The 27750-nt window shown below is 41.0% G+C and overlaps 1 protein-coding gene across 4 annotated transcripts in view; it reads right to left on the bottom strand.

Moving 5' to 3' along the window:
- ABCB5 (ATP binding cassette subfamily B member 5) overlaps window positions 1-27750 on the bottom strand; it is a 73515-nt gene that overhangs the window by 38594 nt on the left and 7171 nt on the right. For 3 of the 4 annotated variants that reach the window (XR_012902008.1, XM_006138343.4, XM_075922237.1), the window contains exons 2-14: window positions 25078-25172; window positions 19006-19066; window positions 17774-17924; window positions 16306-16360; window positions 15189-15380; window positions 12222-12393; window positions 8447-8571; window positions 8163-8340; window positions 6960-7073; window positions 6431-6541; window positions 5704-5829; window positions 4160-4363; window positions 2658-2828 (exon numbers count right to left, since the gene is read on the bottom strand). Coding sequence is in view for 3 of the 4 variants with exons in the window: in XM_006138343.4 (XP_006138405.2) it covers window positions 2658-2828; window positions 4160-4363; window positions 5704-5829; window positions 6431-6541; window positions 6960-7073; window positions 8163-8340; window positions 8447-8571; window positions 12222-12393; window positions 15189-15380; window positions 16306-16360; window positions 17774-17924; window positions 19006-19066; window positions 25078-25148 (1731 nt within the window). In the remaining variant the exon portion in view is untranslated. The remainder of the gene's footprint in view (window positions 1-2657; window positions 2829-4159; window positions 4364-5703; window positions 5830-6430; window positions 6542-6959; window positions 7074-8162; window positions 8341-8446; window positions 8572-12221; window positions 12394-15188; window positions 15381-16305; window positions 16361-17773; window positions 17925-19005; window positions 19067-25077; window positions 25173-27750) is intronic. The other variant, XM_075922238.1, reaches the window with a different exon arrangement.

Genomic DNA, 27750 nt, shown 5'->3' on the forward strand with positions numbered 1-27750 from the left:
TATCCAGGAGAGTGGAAGGGGCGCACTTGAGGGCAGGGAGGCTTCTGGGTAAAGGAACTGGGAGCAGGGACTCAGATCCTTTCACTAGCCCACTTCCCTGGGGTGGTGCAAAAGCCACGAAAGTTCCCCACAATAGTGGGACCATTCCCCCGCTTACATCTGGGACCTGATGGAGGGGACCTAGACGTTTGTATCCAGCCCAAGCCCAAATGTCTGCCCCTCAGTTTTAAATCCGGAGTCCCACGAGCCCAAGTTTGCTGACACAGGCCCACTTACAGAGGGGTAATGCAATGCAGACATACCCTGAAAATATATCCAGGTCACACTGATGTAGTCCTATTTCAAATGGGACTACATTAACGAAATACCTTTTAAAGGGCACTTACAGCACACCACCACTTTACCACGGTTCACAAATCACACCCCTTTGGGGCACTTTGCTAGTGCCATGTAGACAAACAGGGTTGAGAATCTGTTTTTCTTTTGGAGGGAATAACCATGAGTGAACTGAAATACTAATCCAATGCACACGTCTTTGGCCATGTACATCTCTATGAAAAGCATGAGCTAGAAGGTATCAATATTTACATCCCCTGAAAGATTAACATCACTGTAGCACTTCTTAATACCCCATCTGACATTTCTGTTAGCTTTGTTCTAAGGGCCTGAAAGGATAGAAATATCTAGTGCATCAATTCCTATTTGTGGGTATTTAAAATTGATTTAAAAAAAAATGGACAAGATACAGATTCCAAAAGCTTTAATGGTGACACTAATTATTTGCCAAAGGCAAATGTTGCCCTCAGTGACTGTACCCTATTTACAACCTGATTATAGTCAATGGGTTTGCATGCACATCAGGGCAATATTTGGGCACCATAACCCCATGATAATACATTCATTGCATCTAGGGCCCTACCTAATTCCTGGTTCATTTTGGTCAATTTCATGGCTGTAGGATTTAAAAATAGTGAATTTCATGATTTCAGTCACTTAAATGTGAAGTTTCATGGTGTTGTAATTATACAGGTGACCCAAAAAGGAATTTGGAGGCGGGGGGAGGGTTTCAAAATTATTATAGGGGGGATTGAGTAGAGCTACCCTTATTTTTGCATTGCTGCTAGCAGTGGCACTGCCTTGAGAACTGGGTAGCTGGAGAGCGGCAGCAGCTAGCCAGGAGCTCAGCTCTGAAGGCAGCAGCAGTGCTGAACTAAGAATGGCATGGGATGGTATTGCCACCCTTACTTCTAGGCTGCTGCCTTCAGAGCCAGGCCTCCCAGCCAACAGATACCACTGTCTAGTCGCAGAGCTCTGGAGTTAGCACAGAAGTAAGGGTGGCAATACTATGACCCCTCTAAAATACCTTTGAGATCCCTTGCAACTCTTTTTGACAGGATCCCCAATTTGAGAACCACTGCCCCCCACGAAATCTGCATAGTATAGAGTAAAAGCACCTAAAAGACCAGATTTCATGGTCCATGACATGTTTTTCATGGCTGTGAATTTGGAAGGCCCTTATTATATCTCAGGCTATGTCTAGAGAGCAGCATTGTTTTGGAATATCTGCCACCAGTTACTCCGAAATAACATAGTCCACGTCTACACTACAAGCAGTTATTTCGACAATATCAAAATAACGTTAAGCTGGAGGACTTCTTACTCCAGCTCCTGTAACCCTCATTTTAGGAGGAGTAAGGGAAGTCAGAGGAAGAGTGCGCTTTCTCTTCGACTTCCTGCTGTGTAGACATCACCAAAAGCCGAAATTAGCTCTTTTGCTTAAAACTTAATTGACGTAGCTCAGGTTGCGTAGCTTATTTCAGCTTTAGCCTGGCTGTGTAGATGTGCCCCTAGTGATTTAGGTCCCAGTCTTGCAATGGGGGCTCCCCATACAGAGCCTCACTGCAGGACTGGCCATGGTGAGAATTACCACGTGGTTGCTATTGTTCCCAGTGAGGTCACAGCATCGTTACTGTTACCTGGACTCATTGGTTAACCCTTGCTTACATGCAGCCCCCCACCTGTTGCCTATGTACCAGAGGCGGCAGGGTGGGGAGAGGAGGCGGGAGCTGGTGCACATGAGGAGCCGGCTTTCAAGCTGGCTCCCTGAGCATGCTTACTCCCATGGAGCTGCGTGCCCCTGCTCCCCACTGCCTCCTACAAGGCAGCAATGGGGTGGTGGGAGGAAGCCAGTGCTCTCAGGGGGCAGGTTTAAAAGCCGGCTCCCCCGCTGTCCCGAGCACTGGCTCCCACGGAGCCACTTGCCCCACCCTCCCTGCACAGCTGCCTCTGAAAATGTTAGCGGATACACGTTTACACAAATAAACACAATAAACACATTTTAACATCCCTAATGGTCAGAACTCGTCAAGCGGTAGTGAGCCCTGCTCGCCAACCATGTAGGTCTGTGCATGTGCAGATCGCTCTGCGCCGGCTCTTCTGGGATGTAATCTACTCGCCACGGGCGAGTAGATTACATTATTTGTCAAGCCCTGCTAATGGTTACTGCTGAACAATGGGCAGCATTTGGCATCAACTGAGTAAATAATCAGTCACTGCAGTACAATAATCATCTTGTTCATCTCTTTCTTATATTGAAAGACAATATACTTGATTCAAGAAGATGGAACTAGAGGTTGTGTTAGCAACCCAGCACTAACCTTTTCCAGTGCAGCCTGGACAACTGACTCGCTTTCTGTATCCAGGGCAGACGTGGCCTCATCTAACAAGAGAATTTTAGGGTTGCGCACCAGAGCTCGAGCGATGGCTATTCTCTGCTTCTGGCCACCACTCATCTGTGCTCCTCTCTCTCCTACGAGAGTATTAAATTTCTAAGAAAACAGCAGAGATACCATCAGTTTTGCACTATAAACAATTAACTGCTAATAGAACTTGAACCACTGTGAAGTCAATGAAAGACCCCTGCCCTACCTTCCCCCATTGATTTCAGTGGGCTTTGGCTCATGCCCAGAGCAAAGCAATATAATTCTCTATTACGGGAGCACCCAAATGAAAGGAAAGCTGAGGTTATATTGTCTGATCCACAGCTTGCAGAATACAAAACCCATTTTCAATGAAATCTACACAAAGCGTCACTGTCAGTAGCAAAAGTATTCCCACAATGGAATTTTTTCAGATGGTTCTAAGGACCAGAGGAGCAGTTCAAAGCGACAGAGGAAGTTTCTGGTAGGCGTGGTACTGGAATGCAGGTTTCTCATGTGAAAGCTTATCCCCTCAGCCACAGCACCCCCTTCTTTCTCTCTCAAAAATACAACAAACCCTCCAAACACTGCACCACATAAATGCTCTGCTGCTGTGATTCAGCCAGGTTCTGAAGCACCGGCATACCATGAAACACCTAATTAGTTCTATTAACAGTGAGGCTACTTATGTGCCTGAAGCCATGCACCTGTCTAAGTGCCTTGTTGAATAGAGACCTTTGTGCCATAAACACTACCCTTACCACCGCCTTCCATGCCTACAAATACAAGTTTTGAGTGATACAGCAATTTCCACGCTCAGCCACAAGGTGGCTGCAAAAAGCAATGTTTCCTTGCTTACATTTATCAGCTGGTGCTGTGTTTCTGGCACATGTATTCTGTGATTTTGCAGAGGGGCCACAGTCCCTAAACTTGGGGCTGAGATTAAAGGAAAGAAAACCATATTTCTTACTTCTAAGATGCATTTATATCTGAAGCTTCAGGGGGTAGCTGAGTTAGTCTGTTACAGAAAAAAACAACAACAAAAGGTCTGGCAACACTTTATAGACGAACAAAACATGTAGATGGTATCATGAGATTTCGTGGGCACAGGCCACTTCTTCAGATGATGGGAGTTACCGGTCATCTGAAGAAGTGGGCTGTGCCCATGAAAGCTCATGATACCATCTACATGTTTTGTTAGTCTAAAAAGTGCTACCAGACCATTTGTTCTTTATTTATATCTGAGTCATCCATGCTTCTAGTGTTTGGATTGACAGTTATCCCTCTGCCCACCATAACCCTTATTTATTTCTATTTCCTCAGATGTCTTCTTCAGAGAATTTAGAGAAGCATTGCAATTGCTGTACTTTCCTTCGGTCTCTGTCTCACACATGAAAAATCTCTCACTTTAATTTCAGTTCATGTCTAAGAACACATGTTATTGTAAGCATCATACTTACATCAGGAAACTCCATGATAAAATCATAAGCATTTGCTTCTTTTGCTGCATTCTCAATTTCCTCATCAGTTACATCCTCTCGACCATATTTTATATTGTTTCTAATTGTTGTCCCGAACAGAACAGGTTCCTGACTGACCACACCAATGAATTCTCGGTAATGCCTCACATTAAGAGACTTTATGTCATGTCCATCCACTGTGATCTAAAGGAAACAGAATTTGAGGTTGTATATTATTTTTCATATTATTTTGTATTACCAATGCACCTAGAAGCGCTAATCATGGACCCCAATGAACTAGATGCTGTACAAAGGCAGACCAAAAAGACATTTCTGTTCTTGACTCTTTCTTAGCCTACAGACCTTTAAGACAGAAACTTCCCATTAAGTTTAAAAAGAGCTCTAGAGGCAATCCTGGTAATTACAAACCAGTAAGTCTAACTTCAGTATTGGGCAAATTAGTCGAAACAATAGTAAAGAATAAAATTGTGAAGCATGTAGAAGAACATAATTTGCTGGACAAAAGTCATCATGGTTTCTGTAAAGGGAAATCCTGTTTTACTAATCTGTCAGGGTATGTCTACACTACAACGTTAATTCGAACTAACTTAGTTCAAATTAGTTAATTCGAACTAAGCTAATTCAAACTAACGGATCCAGACTAAAAAACTAGTGCAGCCGGGCTGATGGCCGAGTGGTGTGATGTGCCCAGTGTGGGTACTCCGGGCAATCCAGGCCAGGACTGCTTTGCAAGCGGGGCACCCCTTAGAACTGTCTGTCCGGGGTGGGGGTCGGGACCCTTTAAGCGCAGCCCTCGGCTAGCCTGAGGCAGCAGCTCCACGCTCTAAGTCCTCCTCTGATGCCCTGTCGGCACTGCTTCCGGCCATCCTTAAGCCCTGTTCAGGGTCCACTCAATGTGGACTTGCTAGTTCGAATTAGCAAAATGCTAATTCGAACTAGTTTTTAGTTCTAGACACGTTAGTTCGAATTAGCTTAGTTCGAATTAACTAATTCGAACTAAGTTAGTTCGAATTAACGTTGTAGTGTAGACGTACCCTTAGAGACTAACAGAGTTATTAGGGCATAAACCTTCATGGGTAAACCCCACTTCAGATGAAGGATAATGTAAAAGGTGAGGCAGTTCAGGACAGAAGATATGCCAGAGTCTTGAAAAAGTTTTCCAGTTATTTATACAACTTCCAAGCAATCCACTGTCTGAGGGGTGCAAGGCTCACAACATATGAGTTAGACTTTTGTGATTGCTCAGAAATCTTGTGTATTATAGTTGGGTGCAATATCCCAATTTTGTGCTCCACTTGTCTCCTTTTTACTTGAGGATCGGTATAGTTATTTTTTGCATGCTCTTACTAAGACCAGGTCTACACTGGTGGAGAAAAAAACCGGTGCTAGATCCATTAAATAGAACACCGGAAGATCAACTGCCACAGCGTCAATCTCTGCGGCAGTGAATACAAGCCCTCAGATTAATGTCTTATTTTTATACCCATGCAAACAGTACTATGCTTTACAATGGCTGTACTCACCACTCCTTCCTGTGGATCATAAAACCTCTGAAGCAGCTGGACCGTTGTGCTCTTACCACATCCACTGCTTCCAACCAATGCCACTGTTTGTCCACAATCAATTTTCAGAGTGAGACCTTTCAGTACCTTGTGGAAGTTTGAAAAAAGAAATGTAGAACAGCATTTCAAAATTTCAAATTAAAGAGAATCTGTCTCTAACTCCTGCCAATTTTATCCCTGCCACATTTTCAAAATCCGCTCATCCCCCTTGCAAGTTTTGGGTGTGCTTCATCTCATACCCGAACCACCCTTCCTAACACCTCCACCTCACGTACTCAAATATGTCCCATGTAGTTCTGACCACTTTCAGTCCCCCCTGAAGTCCTTGAATTGGTGCCAGTCTTCCTCGTGCCCCTGTGCTCATCTTCAGGACTTTGCATAACTTTTCTCCCTCTCATCTCTCTTGTTCTTTTGAGAGGCCACACCTTTCTTTTCTCACTCAGCTGAAATGCTCCACTGGCTAACAACCCCTTTTTCACATCTTTTCCAAGATTTGTCTCCATGCCCTCTTTTACCTTTCCTCTCGATGCCAGGAACTCAAGTTAACTTCCTGACCCCAATGTGCTAGGATTCCATCTTGTCCTCTAAAGCAGAGGACTTTTAGCAGAGTACACAAGTAACATGCCATATTTAGTTCCAAGTTAGTCCTGGTGACTACAACGCAATACAGAGTAGGTCTTTCTCCTACCTGGACATCTGGTCTTGAAGGATAATTGAACTGTACGTTATTAAATTCAAGTGTTCCCTTGATGTGATCGAGTCTGTGTCCATCTGAAGAAAAACTGTTGATAGTGGGTTTCTGGGGAAGTGGAAAAAAATGAAATTCAAGGAAAAAACATTTACAGATGCACAATTGAAGGAGGGAGATCTCATTATCTCCTGAATATTTTATAGTTATATTTAAAACATCGTCCACACTGCAATCTACACAATGCTAAAAACAGGTGCCATCTAAAGCTGGCTGCCACATTTATTTACTTTGGTAACTCCATTATATTATGCGTAATTTCCTTTGAAGAGCTTGAACATAATAATGTTTCTTTCTAGATCTGGTTGGTCTTTTTCCATTTGGCAAACACTATTGTTTCCTCTTATTTTTATATGGAAATCACAATGGCTTATTTTGTTTATTACTTCCTTATTTTTTTACTGGCATCATTAGTGCTCTCATTCAAGATAATAGCCCAGTTGTGAGGTCAAGTTAGAAGGATCAATACCTGATCAATTATCTTGAAAACTTTAAAGGCAGCTCCTCTAGCAATAGAGAAAGTTTCAAAGTGTGGTGCTGCTGTCCCAAGGCAATAACTACTGAAAGTTACGGAGAAGAAAACCTAGAGGAGAAAGATGACACTCACATTGAAAACAACAAACTCCAAAGGTCCGATAGTCTTGACTGAGGCAACACTCCTATTTATGACCAAAGGAACTATGCTTTAGAGAAGACAGCAGGATCAGCCCCAGTATAGGAATGTCTTGTGAATGACACACCAGTATCACAAGAATTAAGTTTAAACCCTGGAATTAAGAAAGAAAGAAAAAAAAAAAGGACTTTTCCCCCCTCTTCTACTTGGCTCTATTGTAGTATATTTTAACACCAAATATTATTAAAAATACAAAAAGGTCATTAATAATCCAATAAATTAATATGGAAAGTGAACAGCCTTTACTTCTGCTATTTCAAATTTACAGAAAACCTGCAAGCCGCTCTGCAAAAGTCCAAAATATCTTCAGTTCACTACATCATAAACCGCACTATTACTCTGAGCTTTAAGACAAGCAGTAAGTTGAGTTTCAAATTTTCCAAACAATTAAAAACTGTTCCAAAGTCAAAACTTTCAACTTTATTCTACAGAATATCCTTTAAATGAATAAAACCACAAAATGTGAGAAGTACATACAGTCATCCTACAGAACAGTTGATCACAGTTTGTGAGGAAGAATCTATTAGGCAATTTCACCTCTTCCTCTGTTTGTGGAATATGTATGAGCAAATGATGATTCTTGCTAAATTGTTAATTATTTTTAATTACCGAATTAAGTTTTCAATTAATTTAATTTACTGCTACTTAGTTGAATTTGGCCATATAGTTTCTGAATGGATTCTTATAGTATCTATGTCTGTTACATTTACTTTCAAGAAGCATTCAGATCATTGACCTTCTATGCACATTTGTGCTGGTAAAACAAACTGCAGGAGAAATCACTCTTTGCCTCACTCTATTAGATAAGCGTGTCTCAGCTGAAACAGTTGTGACTGAAGTGCAGAACTTGGTAGATTTTGGCAATGATCACTTGACATCAGAGCGAACACTTCACAGCGCTCTCTTGTTCCTGCTTATGGTCAGCACACCACATAGTCAACATCACCTTCACAACCAAGGTAGTTTGTAGAAAGACTGATATTAAAATAGGACACTTACAGCCAGAACAGTCCCAATGGTATAGTCCGTATTCTCATCAAGAATTAAGGTAGTTCCATACCAAAACCCAAGCCCGTAGCAGCCATTTATAATTAGGTACAAAAGCCCAAGAGACAGCTTAGAGGCAATAGCCTTTTTTATACCAAGGTTTTTTGCTTCTCCGAGTTTACTTGTATATCTGTTAAACAGAAAAAAACACACACGTGTTAACCACTGTGGCTGCAGATATAGTCATAAAGATTTTTTTTTTTTTTTAAAAAGACATTAACAATGGAGAGTCAGACCTATTGATTTCCTTCTCTTGTCCTCCAAAGGCTACAACAGTTCGCACGGATGACAGGACTTCTTCTGCTACTGCACCTGCTTTGGCGTAGGCCGTTAACTCCTTACTGGTTAACATGATGATCATCTACAGTCAATGGGAGCAGAATAAAGCGAACTTCACAAACAAATCTAGAGTAGCTCTCAACCTTGTGTTTATTATGTTATTTCAGAAGCTTAAAGTGTCAGATATCAGTGAGCTCAGAACTGCCAGATTCACAGTGATCTTTCAAAGTGCTTCGCAGGTCACTCTTCTGTTTCTGACCAAATATCCAAACTTGCATATACTTAGTTCATATTGCCATACTGATGTATCTCAGTAATGTTTACAGAATTAGGAATCTAGGAAACTTTTTAAATGCTGTTTCATATGTAGAGCACCTGTTATGGAATAGATAGATTAGGGATGTAAGTGACCAGTCGACTATCTGATAAGCAAATTCTTGTCAGATAGGCATCCCGTGACTCAGCTAGTCGCTTCCCCACCCCCTTGCTGCCTCTATTAGAGAGAGACAGCAAGGGGGGTGGGAAGCAGGATCCAGTGCTGGGGGGGAGCCGGCTTAAAAGCCAGTACCTGCCAGGAACATCTCTGTGGGGAAAAGGGGCAGGGGTGCAGTGGGGAACTGGTAGCTCTTTTGCCTTTGAAAAGCAGAAGCACTGCAGGGAGCCTGGGGCAAACTGGGGACTCAAGCAGTCCCCACTAGTCCCACACTCTCTGCTTATGAAATGTACAAGAGCCCCAGCAGGACTCTTGTACATTTCAAAAGCAAAGCACTGCCAGGAGTACGGGGCCGGTGCGGGACTGCTTGAATCCCCCTCTGGCCCCATGCTCCCTGCGGCACTTTGCTCTTGTACATTTCAAAAGCAGGGAGTGCAGAGCCAGCGGGGGACTGCTCGAGTCGAAGGCAGAGGCACCTTTATCAACTAATTGAATTGCTGATGCAAATCACATTGACTATTCGGTTAGTTGATTAATCTAAATTTAATATCCTTAAGATAGATCTTAAGCATAGAAGCATGAAAATCCAGATCTTATAAACTCTGTCTGGCAGCCTGCTAGACCTACCTAAACAGGATGAGTGCAGGGATGTTCATTAATTGGGATTCCCCAACCTTGCTCTTTGAGATGGTTTCAATGAGAATATAGTGAGACCAGGAGAAAAATGGTAGGTCCAGAGGGTTTTTAAGATATTGAATCTTTTCAGTGTTATTTACACATTTTAAGATAATCAAAAGACTGTGTTAAAATCAAAGGCATGTGACCAGGAGGATTATAACCTGTTCCAATATCCGTAACAGATTATTTGTGACAGGGACTTTTTCTTATTCGTGCACATATATGCACGGTACCTAATGGTATGGTGTTGTGATACTGATTGCAGCCTCTAAGGGCTGCTGCAAATCTACTACCATGACTAATAATAATACAGGAAAATTGAGACTAAGAAATAATATACCTAATGCCCTTAAATATATATTTTTCAGGATATATTTTTTAAAAACTCTAGCTTCAAACTGGAGCTGCTCAGATATTTTTCAGCAGAAAACAGATTAATTAAAGCAGAATCTTTCGCAGAAACATGTTGGCTTCAATCAGACTTTTGTCCAGAAGGTGTGTCATGTCCAGAATGGAGTTTCTTGTGAAAATGAACACTGGTTATTCTGGGTGCTTAGCCATTCATGTTCAAATCCCTGCTACAAATTATTTCACGGACTTTAATTTAGAGCTCCTACATCATAGATGAGTACCCTAACCATCTGGTTATTCTGAGGTAGATATCCTTTTTCTCTTTTATTGGGGAGGGTGGAAAGAAAGGTCTTAGTTTTGTCCTGATGCAGGAAAAAAATAAACGTTGAACCTTCAAAATGGAATTCTTATTTTCCAGTCTGCTCTATTTACTGTCTCCTACACCCTTAAATCCCTTAGTTTGATCAAGGGGATGAGAGATCCCGAACAGAATATCCTGTTCGGGATGAGGCTTATATGTAAATTGTTTCAGTGTTGCTAGTAAAAAGTGACATTTGAATTAGACATCAGCTAATAATAACCATCATACAGAATGGTAAAAATGTCAAAAAAACCCAACGGATCATAAGAGATAGAGGAATATCAGGAAGGAAAGTGGAACAAGACAATTATGTTGCTTGTAGTTTTCAAAGTTCTGGGATCATTGACAGGATAATATTTACAAACTGGTTATGTTTTCTCATGGCAAGACAGCAAAGTATGCATTGTATAGGAATGGGAAGATGAGACAGAGATGAGAGTAATAATTGGAATGGATACCTGAAATAGGTTTAGGGATCCATCCTGCCAAAGGTTATAAACTCCAAAGAGAATATGAATTCATATCTTAAGACAGGATCAGGCCTAAGTGGATGACTCAGAACTAAGGGTAGTCTAGACTAAGTTTTTCTTTTGAAAGATATGCAAATTTTGTGGTAATTTGCATATCTTCTTCCGATTGCTTTTTCGAAAGAGGTTCTTTCCAAAAAGAAAGTAGTCTAGATGTGGTTCTTTCAAGAAAAAAAAAAACCCTTTTTCGAAAGAACCATTCTTCCTAAAAAATGAGGTTTACATGGTTCTTTTGAAAAAGGGGTTTTTAATCGAAAGAACTGAGTCTACTTGCTTTTTCGAAAAAAAAACTTTCAAAAAAGTGATCGGGAGAAGATATGCAAATTACCACCTAATTTGCATATCTTCTTTCAAAAGAAAAATGTAGTCTAGATGTACCCTAAATCATAAGACCCATTTTTATTTTTATCTTACCACTAGCAATTCTTTCATTTCATACCATGTTGTTATGTCTTTATGCATCTATCTTTTGCACTGCCTTCAATAAGGACCCTGTTGGATGGATTTGAGACTTACATTTTTGTTTGGCTCAGCAATTTGATTGGATTTATCCACATTAAGCCTGCTATAGTATTATCAGACCTTACATCATATACAATGTGCTCTGTACACATGATCAATAGCTATCTTTTGTTTGTATCTCCTGCCTAATAAGTTAAACTTCTATAGTCATGTTAATCATTGAAATCTGACATTGAATCACACATGGTATGGGTAACAAATCCATCCAAGGTATGACATGTATTTATAGTGAACAAATGGCACTGAACATGTGATAGCTGATTATTGTCTCAAACTTTTTCACATATCACTCTAACAAATGAATAAAGCCTACTCATTTTGCCTTTGAGATACAGTGAAAGTTGGACTTCAGTTAGAATAAGTACCTAATCCACATGTAGAAATCATTGTTAGGAAAATTGTTCTCTTTCCAAGCATCCTCTGATGAACCTAGTGGCAGTTATTGTTTGATATTAATAAAGACAACAGCATTTATCTGGATAATTTGCTTGTTAACATGAAGGAGAAATTTTCAAATATTAATAGTGAAACTTTCTCTTTTTAAATAAAACAGTTGAGTTAGCCTAAATATATCTGTGTGACTGTCTGAGCAAAGGAACTCTTTTTAACATGATGCATTTTTCTTTTCATGAATCATACCTTTAGCAGTTGTGAGCAGCTGTTAAACTCCTACTTCAAGTGTAATTTGGTAATTTAGAGAGAGATCAAACTGTACATTTATTCACACAAAAATAAGTAATTTACTAGTTGAAATTTGAGCTTTTTGGTCATTACAATTTTTGTATACAACAAGAACAGTTTCCATGAAATTTCCTTTCCAAGAAATGCCTTACATATGAATCTTCAAAAATCTCACCTACCTTAGAACAAAATGCTGCTGATATTACAACGAGGGGGCTTGTGGCTAGAATCACAAGTGTAAGTTTCCATCCCTTCACAAAACCAATCACAATGCCTACTATGAAAGTTGTCATGTTCTGAAACAGCTGAGCGACTTTGTCTCCAATGCCATCATTGATTTTATTAATGTCTCTAAGAGGGGGGGGAAAGCAATTTTTTCAGCTGGAGATAAAGCAGATAATACCCTGAACATACACTCTTTCTCTATCGTTTTTTTTTTTAAATCATGGTTGTCAAGCAGTTAATCTTTTTTTAAAAAAAAAATCACACTGTTAATCAATAATAGAATACCATTTAAATATTTTGGATATTTTCTATATTTTCAAATGTATCAATTTCAATTGCACACAGAATACAAGATGAACAATATTCACTTTATTTCTAATTATAAATATTTGCACTGTAAAAATAGTACTTTTCAATTCCTGCAAGTGCTGTAGTAGAATCTATTATGAACGTTGAACTTACAAATATAGAATCTGCACAAGAATCTGCATCCAAAACCACAATAAACTTGTAGAACCTACAAGTCCACTTAGTCCTACTTCTTATTCACCCCATTGCTTGGGCAAACAAGTTTCTTTACATTTTAAGGAAATAATGCTGCCTGCTTCTTGTTTACAATGTCACCTGAAAGTGAGAACAGGCATTTGCATGACACTGTCATAGCAGGTGTTGCAAAATATTTATGTGGAAGATGCACTAAAGATTCATGTAAAAGTGGCGAGGAGTCCTGTGGCACCTTAAAGACTAACAGAAGTGTTGGAGCATAAGCTTTCTTGGGCAAAGACCCACTTCATCAGATGCATGCACATCTGACAAAGTGGGTCTTTGCCCATGAAAGCTTATGCTCCAACACTTCAGCTAGTTTATAAGGTGCCACAGGACTCCTCGCTGCTTTTGCAGATTCAGACTAACACGGCTACCCCTCTGATACTAAAGATTCATGTGTTTCTTTATGCTTCAACTACCATTCCAATGGACATGCATCCATGCTGATGACTGGTTCTTCTCGATAACGATCCAAAACAGTGCAGACCAACACACTTTTATCATCTTCATCCAAGTCAGCTGCCACCAGCAGAAGAGTGATTTTCTTTTTAATGGTTCAGGCTCTGTAGTTTTTGCACTGGAGTGTTGCCCTTCAGACTTTTGAAAGCATGCTCCATACCCAGCCCCTCTCATATTTTGGAAGGGACTTCAGATTTTTAAGCCTTGGGTCAAGTGTTCCTTGGGTCAAAGCTATATTTGTAAATTGCACTTTCATGAGCAAGATGTTGCACTGCAGCATTTTTATTAAGTGAATTTAAAAACACTATTTTTATCATTTTTACAGTGCAAATATTTGTAATAAAAATATTAAGTGAGCAGCACACACTGTATTGGGATTCTACTGTTTAAGAGTGTGATTAATTCGAGTTAATCATGAGAGTTAACTGCAATTAACTGTCAATCCTAGTATATTTTTATACTTACACACACACACACACACACACTTTATAGCACAATATTTATTATTACTGTTACCCCTCTTGCTCCAAGTGTTTAACCAAAAACTTCAGATCTTGTGGTTTGTCAACTCATCATCCTAACTGGAACAATGAAGTCAAATACTTTCGATTCACCCTTGTTTACTTGCAAGGAATGTACAAAGAAATCCTCCACAACCCTTTTGCCCACGTCTCATTTTAACCATGTGAGTAATTCCATGAATTTCAATGTAGCCACTCACACTTTTGGAGTTAAGCACATGAGCATCTACAAGATCAGCGTCTTAAATTAGGAAGATATCTATTCAAATTTATTACTCTACATGAATACACTTTACATGACGCAAGTTGTGTCTGCTCATATTCCCTATAATATGTGAGGGGAGGGGGACCCACACAACAGAGCACCCTTGGCTCTTTGTCTTTAAAGCTATAGACCTGTTCGGATCTCAGACCTGGTGTACACCTGAAAACTTTGGTAGACTCAGCTACATCACTCAGAGCTTTGAAAAGTTTTGCACTCATGGGAGAGATAGTTAAGATGGCCTATGCCCTTTTGTAGACACTGCTAAGATGACAGAGGACCAAGCAACTGCCTTGAGGGGGTAAAATTTACTACAGTGATACAAATCCCCTTTCTGTGGCTACAGCAAGAATCTACACTACGCTAAGGAGAACACCTCCACTGCGAACATTCCTCCAGTTACACTATTATAAATTCAGAGTATCTCAACTGAAGGCAAGAGTTAGTCCTAATTCTTAATGATGAAACTGATGGCAGAGTTAGACCATAGAATGCTAGCATAAAAGATCATTTTACACAGGAGCATCCTATTAATCCTCACTCAGCCCCATTTTAGTCACCACTAAATAGTTGCACCAGTGGAAACATTTAATGCAAACAAGACCTAACCCAGGATTAGAGTTGGGTACTTTTTTTCTGGTTGAATGAATTTGGGAATTGAGGTTGAATTTGGTGAGAACAAAACTTAGAAAAAGTCAAAAAGGTTTGTCTTGACATTTTCTAAATAAAAATGTTTCAACTTTTCATTTTGAAATAGTGTTTAGACAAGTTTAGCTAGATTGGTTAAACCTGTTTTTGGTTTCTAGTTGAACAAAAATGTTTCATTTGACCAGAAATGATTTTTCTTTTTTTCTTCTTCATTTTGACAACAAAAACAAACATTTTCGGTTTTTGACCTGAAAGTATTTTTCTTCTCAGATTTTTCAGTATGGCCACCAAATTGGAAACCTCCCCACCCCCAGGAATTTCACATTCAGTGGAAATATGTACAGGTTAGGCACGAAAACAAAGAAATGCTCCCAGAAAGCTTAAAAACTCACTAAGGGCATGGCTTTCCAATCTTTACTTACTGGGACTACATGAGGGCTGCAGAACAGGACCTCACCAAAAACAAAAAATACACAAGCTCTTACTCAGTCAGACGTGTATTAAGCTCTCCACAATTACTGGTATCAAACCAGGCAAGTTCCTGTCCCAGAACTGCATGGAAGAAAGTTTTTCTTATTTTCTTTGTCTGCCTTGCTGCTGCCAAAACCCAAAATGAGATCTGCAGGTAGCCAAACACTAAAGCAGTCGCTCCAATACCTATATAATATAGAGCAAACCTTAAAAAAAAAGTGTTTTAAAAGTTATTGAAGCTTGAAGAAAGGGAGCTTGGTTATTATAAATAAAAAGAAACCCTTCAAAACATAGTTAGATTATGTCTATTCTACTGCCTATGTCAACAAAACTTGTGTCATCATTCCAGGGTGTGAATATTCCACTCCCAAGTGACATAGTTACGTGGATCTAAGCACTAGTGTATACATCACTATGTCAGTGGGAGAGCATCTCCAATCAATATACCTTATGCCACTCGTAGTGGTGTTTTTTTTAAGCCAATGGGAGGGAGCTCTCCAGCTAGTATACAGAATCTTCACCACACACACTTCAGGGGCACAAGTGTATTGGTACAGCTACACTGCTACAGTGCTGTACAACTGATTCAGCACAATACACGTTATGAATCTAAGAGCCTATTTCTGTTCAGAGTTCCTGTCCTTATCTGCACTCAAAAGTAAAACCTTTTTGTCATCATTATTGAGAAGGCCAATAAAAATGCTACATCTTTGGAGGCTAATGAGTTTAAATGGCAATTCATTACTGCACAATTATACATTAAGCTCCTGGAATCCCATAATTTGCTCTCCATGACACTCAGCCATTTCTTTCCATTCTGTCACTTCCCAGAGTCACTCCAATCAATGCAGCCGGAGTTACCTCTGATTTACCGCAATGTGTGAGAGTGGAGAACGACATTCATTCTTTTATTTTATTCATGAGGTAAAATGGTTGGGACAGAAGGGATAGTAGTCACAGGGACATAATTCAATACAGCAGATAAGTCTTGTTCTCCCAAATGGAGGAAGGTGAAGAATAATCTCTGCCTAATGCTATTAATTCTCTCCACTGACAGTTTGCTTAGTCTGTATCAGTTGTATACTTAACAGCTGCTAGTCAACCCATAGTTAATAATTACTTTGAACTTACTCTGTCATTTGCTCTTCAAAGGGCACTTGTGACTGATTGCAGCTCAGTGAACTAGCTGAAACAAAATAAAACGGTTTAAAAGCTATGTAATTTGTTAGAGAGACAAGGTGGGTGAGGTAATATTTTTATTGGACCAGCCTCTATTGGTGAGAGACAAGCTTCCACAGAACAGGCCTGAAGAAGAGTTCTTGAAGATATTATATCATTCACCTCATCTGTCTATTGACTTGATACCAACCTGAAGTCTTTCATTTGTAATGAAGGAGGTGCTGAAGCTCAAGCAGTAGAGATGCCAACCCCTGGCACAAATTAAACACTGCTAACACGGCTACAACATTACTGTATCCAACAATGTAAACTATTAATTACTTGCACCATCTTCCCTGAAACTCTTCATTGCTAGTTCTCCATGCTCGTATGTGTTGTGACAACATGCAGTATCATTCTATTTATTACAATATTTCACTGAAACAAAGTTGTGACGTACCTGCTGTGTCAATTTAATTTGTGCCTGACATACAGTCCCTGGGTATTATTCAGCAGCAAAGTGGTTAAACTCAGTAATTGCCACATTATCGTATCACCATTAGAATTATATGCCCGTGTTTCCCTTGCATGTGGAACTTCTCTTCCCCCCATGTTCACAAACAACATGGAACAGTTGAAAATAAATCACAAACATATTCATTAAAAGCACTTATGCAATATAAGGCAATACATTTTAGCCCACATTTACCCCAGTTTACATAAACAAAAATGGTGGTTGTTTATAAGGTAAAACAAAACTTGACATTTCTTATGTTTTCTCTGTCCTACTGCAGAAAACATTACATAGACAGAAGGCTGAAGCTGGTGATTTTTCAGTGCTCTGTAGAAGAGACATCTTTGTTGTATTTCCTACTGAGAGAGATTTTCTCCCAACTGTTTCTCAGACCTTTGAGTTACAATTCCTCCCCCATCCTGATTAGTTCCTCAGGTTTTCCCAGTTTAATAATCCTACTAATTCTCTATGTATCTTGGAGTCTTCCTAGACTATAGGGGTAACCACCACCTGAATTCCTAATCTAACAGAGAGAAAAAATTAAAGAAAAAGAGAGCTCAAGAATGGGGAAAACCCCTTGCATGGAGGTGTATGTTGTTGCTGATCTTGTGGTTTTGAGTATCGTAAAAATAAGAGGCTAAGGGTAATTATTATTACAGTTGAATGTGTTTAGAAAGCACAAACCAACAGATCAACATGTCCCTGCTGGCTGGGAAAGACTCACGGCTCTGACCTCAGCAGGGAGCTGCTGCTATTGCTGAGGGAGAAGTGCCCCTCCCCCAGCCAGGCAACTCCATGCGTGAGGCCTGGCTGGACAGTTAAACAGCTGTGGGGCTGTGCTGCTGCCCAGCTTAGAAGGAACACTGGAGGGCGGAGGAATATATGAATAAAGGCAAAATAAATAAAGTGTATGAACGATTTCCTTACGTAAACTCTCCTGGGATATACAGCCACTCACAAAACCATTGCTCATTTCACCAAAAACTAGTGACATCAGAGGAAGGCAAACTCCATTCGCTATTGCTGCTATTGTTCCAAATATCATGAGAATGATATCCAGCCCATCTGCATATCGAAACTGTTGGGAATTAATACAAGAAAGTGAAGTTCAGTTTATTTTAGTCAGTGGAAACCAGTATGATTTCTTGGTTATTTGAATGGTAATAAAATAAAAGAATTTAAGGCTCTGATTCATTTAACATTAGAACAATATTTTGAATTATGTCACATCATCATCAATTGAAATATAAGACAGGTATAGGAAAGTTCAATTAGCTTTTCTATTTCTGATTGGTGACATGCCTACAGATGGCATTGGGAGTGTTTCGCATGGATGAAGGGCAGCATTTGTAATTATTTGATACATATTTAGCTATGATTCTAAAAAAGTGTGTGTGGGGGGGAGGAGGGGGGAGACAAAATGAATGCCACAAACTAGGGATGTCAATTGTGGACAACTGCTGGATTAACCGATAAGCCTAGGTTTATTGGATAATCCTGTTGACTACATGCATTCCCCCTACCCTTGCTGCCTCTGAATCAGAGGCAGCAAGGGCGGGGGAGGCAGGAACTGGTGCCCCCTCCACCCCAAGCTGCTGCCTCTGATAGAGAGGCAGCAGCATGGAGGTGAGGGGAGCAGATGGGAGCTGATATGCATGGAGAGCCATCTTTTAAGATAGCTCTCCACACATGCTGGCTCCATGGATCTGCCCACTCCCCCTTGCTGCCTCCTACAGAGGCAGCAGTGCAGGGAGGAGGGCAGGGGACAGGGAAGGCTACCACAAACAGGGGGACCCTGTGTATAGGGGCTGCTCCATGCTGGAACAGCCTCTATCTGCGGGAAGCTCAGACCCTCCACAGACAGGGGCTGCTGCCACCCTATGCTGCTACCTCTGTATCCGAGGCAGCAGTATGGGGAGGCAGGCAGGAGCTAGTCTATGCGGGGACCGGCTCCCCTTGCAGACTGTCTCCTGCCTGCCACCCTGTGCTGCTGCATCTGATACAGCAGGTAGGGGGCTTTCTGGTAGTGGGGCTGGGAGCACACTCATTCCCAGCCCCCCTCTGGGGACTATCGAATAGTCTTGTAACTGCTAAAATTTCACTGCATATGTCCTAGGCCAACATATAGTTACTATCATTACAAGAATATTCTTGCTTACAATTGTGACTGGACCAACGATTTCAGATGGTTTGCCTTTTCCCTCTTTTTCTTTGTGTCTCCTGAAAGATATAAATTAAATATGGGGCATTTCCACTTTATAAGGTTGGCACAAATATGTCCACCATTTTACTTCCAGCTATCTTGTGTAATTTGATAGCCCCCTTGCCATAGGATCTGAGAGCATCACCATATTTTAAAAGCACTTCCACACAACACCTCTGTGTAGTAGGGAAGTACTATAATCCTCATTTTGTGGAGAGGGATGAAAAACAGAAAGATTAATGACAAGACTCTCTTGATTCCACCACTGATTTCAGCAGGTTCAGGAGGCACATTACATGATGTGTCTAAGGTCATATAGGAAGCCTAGAGCTGTGGTGTCCAACCACTTCTGAACTAGCCACACTCCACTGGCCAAATAGCCACGTGGTTAGCATGTTGGACACCCTGGGCCTAGAGCAATGCAGGAAACAATCCAGGTCTCCCAGGACAAAAGTTGTAACCACTAGATTCCTTGGCTTGGCTCAAATGCCATTTGCTCTTGATCTGTTCTAGCAGACATGGTAATTCTATTAACCACTGAACTTTTGTATTTTACTTTTCTATTTCACATTAAACACAAATTGCAAAACAAAAAAAAAAGTACAGAGTAAGGTGGCACAAATTAAAGTAATGATCCTGCAAGTGCTCCCTATGGATGGATCCCTTTAGCCATGTGGTGGCAGTGGCAGTTTCAATACAATAGGGCCTGATGAGCCTAAAAGCTCTTATTCACATCAGTAGTGTTTATCTGAGTGATGTTTGCAGTGTTGGTGTAGCCGTGTTGTTCCCAGGATAGAAGAGAGATATCATAGATAATGCCCTATCTTTTAGTGAGCCAACTTCTGTTTGTTGATTGGATAGGACAACATCGAATTATTCACCAATAGAAGTTGGTCCACTGAAAAGAGGTTACTTCACCCATCTTGTGTCTTTAGTCATACGAGTAATTCTATTGATTTCAGTGGGAATGTGTGTGAGACTAGAGGGGACAAAAAAAACCAAAACCCTAACCCATCTGTAGATCTCACTTAAATTAATTCCAATCCCCAGCAATTATCTATGACTTTTGGGGGAGACACTGTTTTATTGAGGAAGAAGGGAGGCAAATCTGTATGAAGAAGGAAATTACACAACTGGGAGAGTAAAAACATTGTTTGTTTATTTTGCATGGGTAACATAAAATGCTCATTTCTTTGCCAAAGCTGGGTTAGTAACATGAAATAAAAAGTCCAAACTTTAGTAGTTGTTTCTTTAAAAGCAACACAGTCCTCCCAGTCTCACTGGCTGAGGTAAGGAGAGGGGGCAAAGATCTCAGCCAGCCTTGCTTACACAGGGAAGGCTCTTGGAGATGGAAAAGAAACAGCAATTGAAGCTGTCAGTGATCAGCATGAGCTGGAACAGGGATAGCAGCACTTCCTGGGACGCTGGCCTCTGGAACCATCTCCTCACTTCCCAGAACCCTGTGTCCTCACTCTGCTTCCTCCTCCAACTTCTGGGCCCACTCCGAAAGGAGAGATGAGGACAGTTACATATGTGCTGCATAGCAGTGCAAAGTGGTATGGCAGGGGGCATATACACATATGGCTCTCAGAACACAACACGTGTAAAGCTGGACTCAGATGATGAGGAAATTGAGAATGCAGCATAGGCACAGGGCTGTGCAGCTCTTGCTGAGCTAGTCCCATAGATCAATCTGGAACAAACATGGCATGTATAATCTTTATTTGTACATGCATTAGACTTTTAGCCCCATACACTTTTTTGTAGTGAGCCTTGCCACTTGACTCCTCCTTAGGAAGAGGCTGGATGGGGCCCTTGGATGCAAGAAGGGGTGAGACTACAGTATACAGTGCTCTAGGCCATAAGGCAGCCTGGGGGATGCTTTTGTAATTTAAACAGGCCCTCAGCTACTCCTTCTGGGCCTCTCTACCTCACTTCACAAAGCAGCCCAGAATTGAAAGGGTACAAAAAGGTGACTGACTTCTGAACTGCTTCCCTTAGAGGCACAACACAGAATTTCATGCTGTTAAGATGATTATGGAGATATACCTATCTCATAGAATTGGAAGGGACCTTGGGAGGTCATGGAGTCCAACCCCCTGTCCTCATGGCAGGACCAAGTACCATCCCTGATAGATTTACACCAGATCCCTGAAGGGCCCCCTCAAGAATTGAGCTCACAACTCTGGGTTTATCAGGCCAATTCTCAAACCACTGAGTTCTCTCCCCCCAGTAATTAATTGGTGACCTTTTAATGTCCAAAGTTGTTTTTAATGTTATACATATATCAGGCCCTGCCAAATTCATGGCCATGAAAAATACAGCCTGGAAGGAGAAATCTGGTGCTCCCCGCCCATCAAATCTGGTCTCCTGTATGCTTTTACCCTATTGTACAGGGATTTTACAAGGGAGACCAGCATTTCTCAAAATAGAGGCCTGGACCCAAAAGGGAGTTGCTGGGGATGATATGTAAGGTTATTTTAAGGTGTGTATGGTATTGCCACCTTTACTTCTATGCTGCCTTCAGAGCTGAGCAGCCAGAGAGCAGTGACCAGTTGGCCAGATGGCCAGCTTTGAAAGGAGTGCCCCACCAGCAGCAGTGCAGGTGTAAGGGCAGCAGTACTGCAGCACTCCCTCCCCCACAATAACCTTGCAACCCCCCCCCAAAAAACTCCTTTCTGGGCGAGGACCCCTACAATTACACCACAGTGAAATTTCCGATTTGAATAGCTGAAATCCTGAAATGTGTGGTTTTTAAAATCCCATGAAATTGACCAAAATGGACTGTGAATTTGGTAGGGCCCTACATATAGGAAAGATGTAAGATACAGTCAAACTGTGGTTTGTTTATATCCAGCTTCAGGACAGGAGCTGGCATTGACAGTGACTCTACCAATCACTGTCAGAAAGTGATGCAGTTTTTGGATGAATGCTACAACCCCAAGGAGACTATCGGGTTCCATCACAACCCACCAGTTGGTGATACTAACTGGGGGTTGGTGCATAGCCATGGGTTGTCCAGAGTGCAGTGCTTCAACGTCAACAGGGTTTTTATGCCATTTAAAGCTGACTACCCTCAAGAAACCCTACAGAAGCATAGATGGGGGCAATACCTTCCTTCAGAGAAAACATCTCATTTGGGACTAGGGTGCTACATAGGGACAGGGAGTTTTATTTACATCATTTTGAGCCATCCTGTGACACTAGCCATTTTCAGATGATGTGCCACACTACAGTGCATGCCAAAAGCAGAGCAGCATATTGGATTTCTTAATGTATACAAAGATATCAAGAGAAGCCTGCACAATTCCTCCGAGACAAGCGATTAGAGAAAATGGCTGTGTGGGTGGAACACTTGGAAAATCTTTGCAACAGCAGCAGTCCCAGGGAGCTCAAATTAGCACAAATTTACTTAAAATAGAAACAAACACTCATGAAGAAATTCAACCCATTGCTGGGCACATGACACAAAATGTTGAGAATTAAAGATAAATTCTACTCTGAAGCCTGTGGGCCTGAACCTAGTCTCCCGTACTCCTGGTTTACACCAGTTTAATTTCATTGAAGTCAGTGGAGTTACGCCAGCATAAAACCTTTGTGAGAAAACAATAAGGCTCATTAGCTGGTCTCTATATGTGCATTACCCCCTCTTGACCTGAAAGCTTAGCCAAGTTCAGATTCTTATCATTTTCCCACCTAACTGGAACAATTTATGGTAGAATCAGGTGTTTTCTTTGAAGCAAACTTATTTACAAGGAATATCCTGTTTTCTCTGAACACTGGAGGAATCAAACAATAGGAGTTAGTTCTTTGCTTACAGCTCTTTAGCCAGCTTCTCTAGACAAAGAAGGCCCTAATCTTGGCTTCTCCCTGGATCATATACTGGACACCCAGTGCTTGTCCAAGCTTTCTCAGTCTCCCTCTGTGTGTGTGCGTGCGTGCGTGCATTTAAGTCTACACTTAAAATGCTACAGCAATACAACTGTGCCACTGCAGCACTTGTGTGAATATTCACTATGGTGATGGGAGAGCTTCTGTCACTTTAGGGTAGTGTCATGTACAGCAATGGCTCTGTGGCGCCATGTGTTGCCCCTCATCTACAGGCACTGAGCCCACAGCCTCAGCTGGCCACAGTTCCCTGTTATAGATCAATGGGAGCTTCAGGAGTGGAATCTGCAGGCAAGGGCAGTGTGTGGAGATCCCCTACTCTGCCTCTCTCAGGGGCTGCAGGGACATGCCAGCCACTTCCAGGAGCAGCAATAACCATAGGGATAATTACTCCAGACACAACAGGTTAGGCATTTTAGAACTCATTAATCAAAGAATTAAATGTAAGTGTGAGAGAGAAATGAAAATTATGAAATGCACAGACCAGTCAAAACCCAAAAATAACCCACTTTGCAAGCAGTAACAGAAGTAACAATCCCCCTGCCACACACATATATATGTTGGGTTGGGAGGTGAGAGTGAAGGACAGTGTGTATTTGTGAGAATGAGAGAGACACACGCAATGTGTGAGAGTGACAGAGCTTTGCATTGCCAAGCTCCCTCCATCCCCTTCTCTCTGTGTGTAGATGAGGTACAGAAGTGGGGTGAGGAGGGACAGCCTAACATCAGTGCCCCCGCTTGTTTCTCCCTCCCACACTCTGCACAGCAGGCAGGAGGTTTCCAGGGGAGCAGCTCCAAGGCAGAGGGCAGGAGCAGTATGACAGTGGGTGGAAGGGCAACTGAAGTGCCAGCACTTGATAGCTTCCTGGCCAAATCAGTTAGGATCACCTGTCAGAGGCTCAAAGATCTACCTGTAGATCCAATCTACTGGTTGGTGACCACGGCTCTAGGGCCTTGAGTACACTGGCAAGTTTTGTCACCAAAAACTGTCTTATGCTGACAAAACAGTGAGACAAAACACACTACAATGCTACTTTTGTTGGAAAAAATACTCAGTTTCGGTGACAAAAACTTCCACCCCATGAGAGACTTTTGTCTTTTCCTCTCCCTTTCTTGTCGACAAAGAGCCAATGTGGATTCTCTTTTGTCAAGAGAACTGGCTTCCACCAGTATCCCACAATGCCTATGCTCAATGTTTTGTGATCTCTGCTGCCCTGCAGACATGCACCCCTTCCCTTTCAAAGCTTAGGGAAGTATCTGACAGCTGAGCGAGCTGCTCCATTTGGGGAACAAGCAAAAAAAGAACAAATCATGGGAATTCTCCTGTTCTTCCTTGCTAGAAACACAGCACTAGGCAAACTGTTGCCGCAGGGGGAGGGCTGGAAAAACTGCTGTGCTGCTTTGATATTCCTCAGCACAGAGAGCTCGCAGAGCTACTCAGAAAGCTGTGGGAGAGCCCTGAGGGAATCCCAAGAAGTGCAGGGATCAGCTCTGCCTTCCCACAACACTGCGCTGTGGGTTTGCTTTGCTCTATCTGTCAACAGGATGCTAGCAATGAGGCCATGAAATGTTAACAATCGGAGGCAGAAAAAACAGTTTGACTGCTTTTCATTTTTGCCATCTTCTGCATGTCAACATCACTTTTGTCACCAAATCTTCCCAGTGTAGACATAGCTTAGTTAATCCACATTCTCCCTGAGAAGCAGTTGCTAGGCCAATGGAAGAATTCTTCTGTTGACCTAGCACTGGCGTTTAGATTGGTCTTTCAGGAGTGTGGGTTTTCACACACCTCTTCACTCCTCTCCCCCTGGGAGACATAGATATGTTGGTATAAATCTTCAGTGTAGATCAGCCCTCCACCTCCTGCTTCTTTTCATGCTCCCACATCCTTAGTCAAATGAGGCCCAGCCTAGCTTTCTGCCTATATAGCTCAAACTCCTGAGAGGCTTTGGATTGGCTCATCTTTTTAGACCACCAATGTTTCTTACCCTGAATGAAGGGTGACTGCTGTGTTCATCAGTTTAAAAGGCTTTAAAAACGAGCTAGGAGACCTGCTTCATTCTGAAAGCTATAGTAAGTTTAGAAACAGTTTGTCCCATTGAGCCAAAACTTAGACAAGAAGTGAGACCCAAACTCTTACCTGTCATCTATCTCCACATTAGTAGAATACTTTGGTGCCTGTCCAGCAATTTCTAGGTCAATGTCTTCCATAATTATGCGTATAGGTTATTTATTCTAAAATAAAATGCAGAGCTGTTAATATCATTATTCATCATAAAATCCAATACAGGACATACTTTAAGTGACAGTGAGAAATCTCCAACATAACGTTACATTAGACATATTATTAGCTTGGCCTTTGAAGTTTTTTTTAAAGTTTACTTATTAAAAACAGAATTAAGATGGCTTCCCCAGTATTACTACCTTTTTCTGGTGTCCCCCTGGAATGAGTTTCCTTGCTCCCTTCAGTTAAATAAGCAGCCGTGAGAGTTAAAGAAATTAGATTAGTTTTTCTGATAGTAAAACACAATATCTGATGCCTTTGAAGCTATTCCAGACACAACTACAGTGCGATAACACTTGCTTTATCTTTATGTTTTCCCCAAGTGCACACTGAGATGGATTAAAAATTTTGAAAAAAATTCTCTTTGTAGAGCGATTAGGATTTTTTCCCTTAAAAAGGACATAAAGAATGGAGGCCATGGTAAAAGTATGTAGAATAATGAATGTTACAGAGAAGATGGAAAAGGAGGAACATAGATTCTCAATCTCAAAATACAAAAACAAAGTCCCATCATTCTGGCACCTATTTGGAGCATAAAAATTTATTTCAAAATTGATTTGGGGACCATGTCTGGTTCAATATAACTGCCAGTGTAGTGTCATTTGTGTCACTCTGGGATAGATTTATTTTTTATAAAGTCCCACACAGAGGAAAATTAGAAGCATGGTGCCAGCTACCCTGTTTTAGAGGTGCCTCTTGTTTATTCAGCAAGTGAAATATATTTAAACAAGTTCCCCAATATCACATACATCTAAAAAAATTACAGCATGCTTTATAAATAGAAAATTATTTTGCAATGTAAGTTGCCCCTGTAGCCAATAGGAATTCAGTGCCATATATACAATATTAGCGTAACATGATGCATTCATTCCCCGCTAAACAATTGGGCTCCTTTCCCTGTTGGAGGGAGTTTTAAATGTAGAAAAAAAATCTCAAGAAAGACTAGAAATGGCTGGGTTTCAGAGCCAAGTCTTTAACCATAAACGAAATGGTTAATTATTAATCAAACATATATTAGGTGTTTAATATTTTATTTTACTTTTTTTTTTTAAACAGAGTCCTGCTTTCATTGACCTGAGTAGCACAGCTCTCACGGATCTGAGGTTTCTAAAAAACATTAATAAGATTGTGCCCCTTCCAAAGTGGCCAGCAGAACTGTAAAACCATAGACATGTAAGACTGAAAAGGGGACCCTGGGAGATCATCTATTCCATTTCCCTTGCTGAGGCAAGGCCATGTGTACTAGACCAGGACAGAGATTCTTCCACCTTGCTAGATTTGGCACAATCTTGCTTGGTGAGCAAATTATTCAATAAATATATCAGTGTCAATACATTGTTTACAATATTGTTGTAGTCATATTAGTCCCAGGATAGCAGAGACCCAGATATTAGTCCAATAAAAGATATTACTTCATTCAACTTGAACCAAGTTAATACTTTTTAAAATCTGATTTCATAAAGTGACAAAAAATGAAAACTACATAACATTTTAGGAGAAGGAATTGGTGAGGGATTTAGATAATAGCTAACACAAGCACTTTCCATCCTCTCAGACATGCACTCACTCACTCTTCAGGTCATTTTATGCTTATTTCACAGAATCAACAATACCGGAAAGGGTAACATTTATAATTAAGATCACACAGAGCATGATTTGACAGACAGTAATTGGTACTTAAAAACTCTTTTGTACATCATAAAGATCCGAGTTCTGCACCAGGAGGTAAAAAAAGAGAAGTTGTAAGTCCATAATGAACATTCTTCATGCCTAGTTCTTTCCTGCTGTAATTTCTGCTGTAGCCAATTACTTGTACCAGGGACAAATTTGGCTCAGAAATGCCACAGAACAAGCATATTGACCTGATGTAACAATAGCTAGCAGGGTTACATCCAGCAGCATAAGCCTCATCCTCAAATGCTTTAGAACTGTCACCAACTCTTAAGATCAACTAGTGTATTATAAATAGTGAGAATCTTACATAAGTCTAATGAGTCACGTCATGTGATTGCCTACAGAGCAAACCTTGGGTTCAACAATCAACATTTCATAATACATTCTAGGGATACCAAATTGTAAAAAGCAGTGACAGAGATTCACTTTTATGAGGATTTTTCCCCCACATGATATATAGAGCAATTAAACTGCTTAACAAAGTTGTGTTCAAACTGTTTTTTTGGTGGCAACATAGTTTTGCCACAGAACCCTAATTTTGCTAAGAAATGTTAGGTTAATAGTGTAACTGTCCTGCCAGATAGAGCCAGCAACAGCCAGGACCAATATCTAGGGCAGGGCTACTCAACTTTAGAAGCCTCAGGGGCCACAATGTTACTCATAGCACATGCCGAGGGCCGCAACTTAAATGTGGTTGTATATATATGTAAATATATATGCAAATATCCTATTTCACACTGACAGGCATGAATACAAAGATTAAGGCAAGACTACACAACACCTAGTCCCCATTTGTCAGTTCTGCTGCTATGAATAAAATGCAATATTCACCCGCTTTCCACCCATATGACAGCA

This window comes from Pelodiscus sinensis, chromosome 2 (assembly GCF_049634645.1).
Source record: "Pelodiscus sinensis isolate JC-2024 chromosome 2, ASM4963464v1, whole genome shotgun sequence".
Classification (NCBI taxonomy): Eukaryota; Metazoa; Chordata; order Testudines; family Trionychidae; genus Pelodiscus; species Pelodiscus sinensis.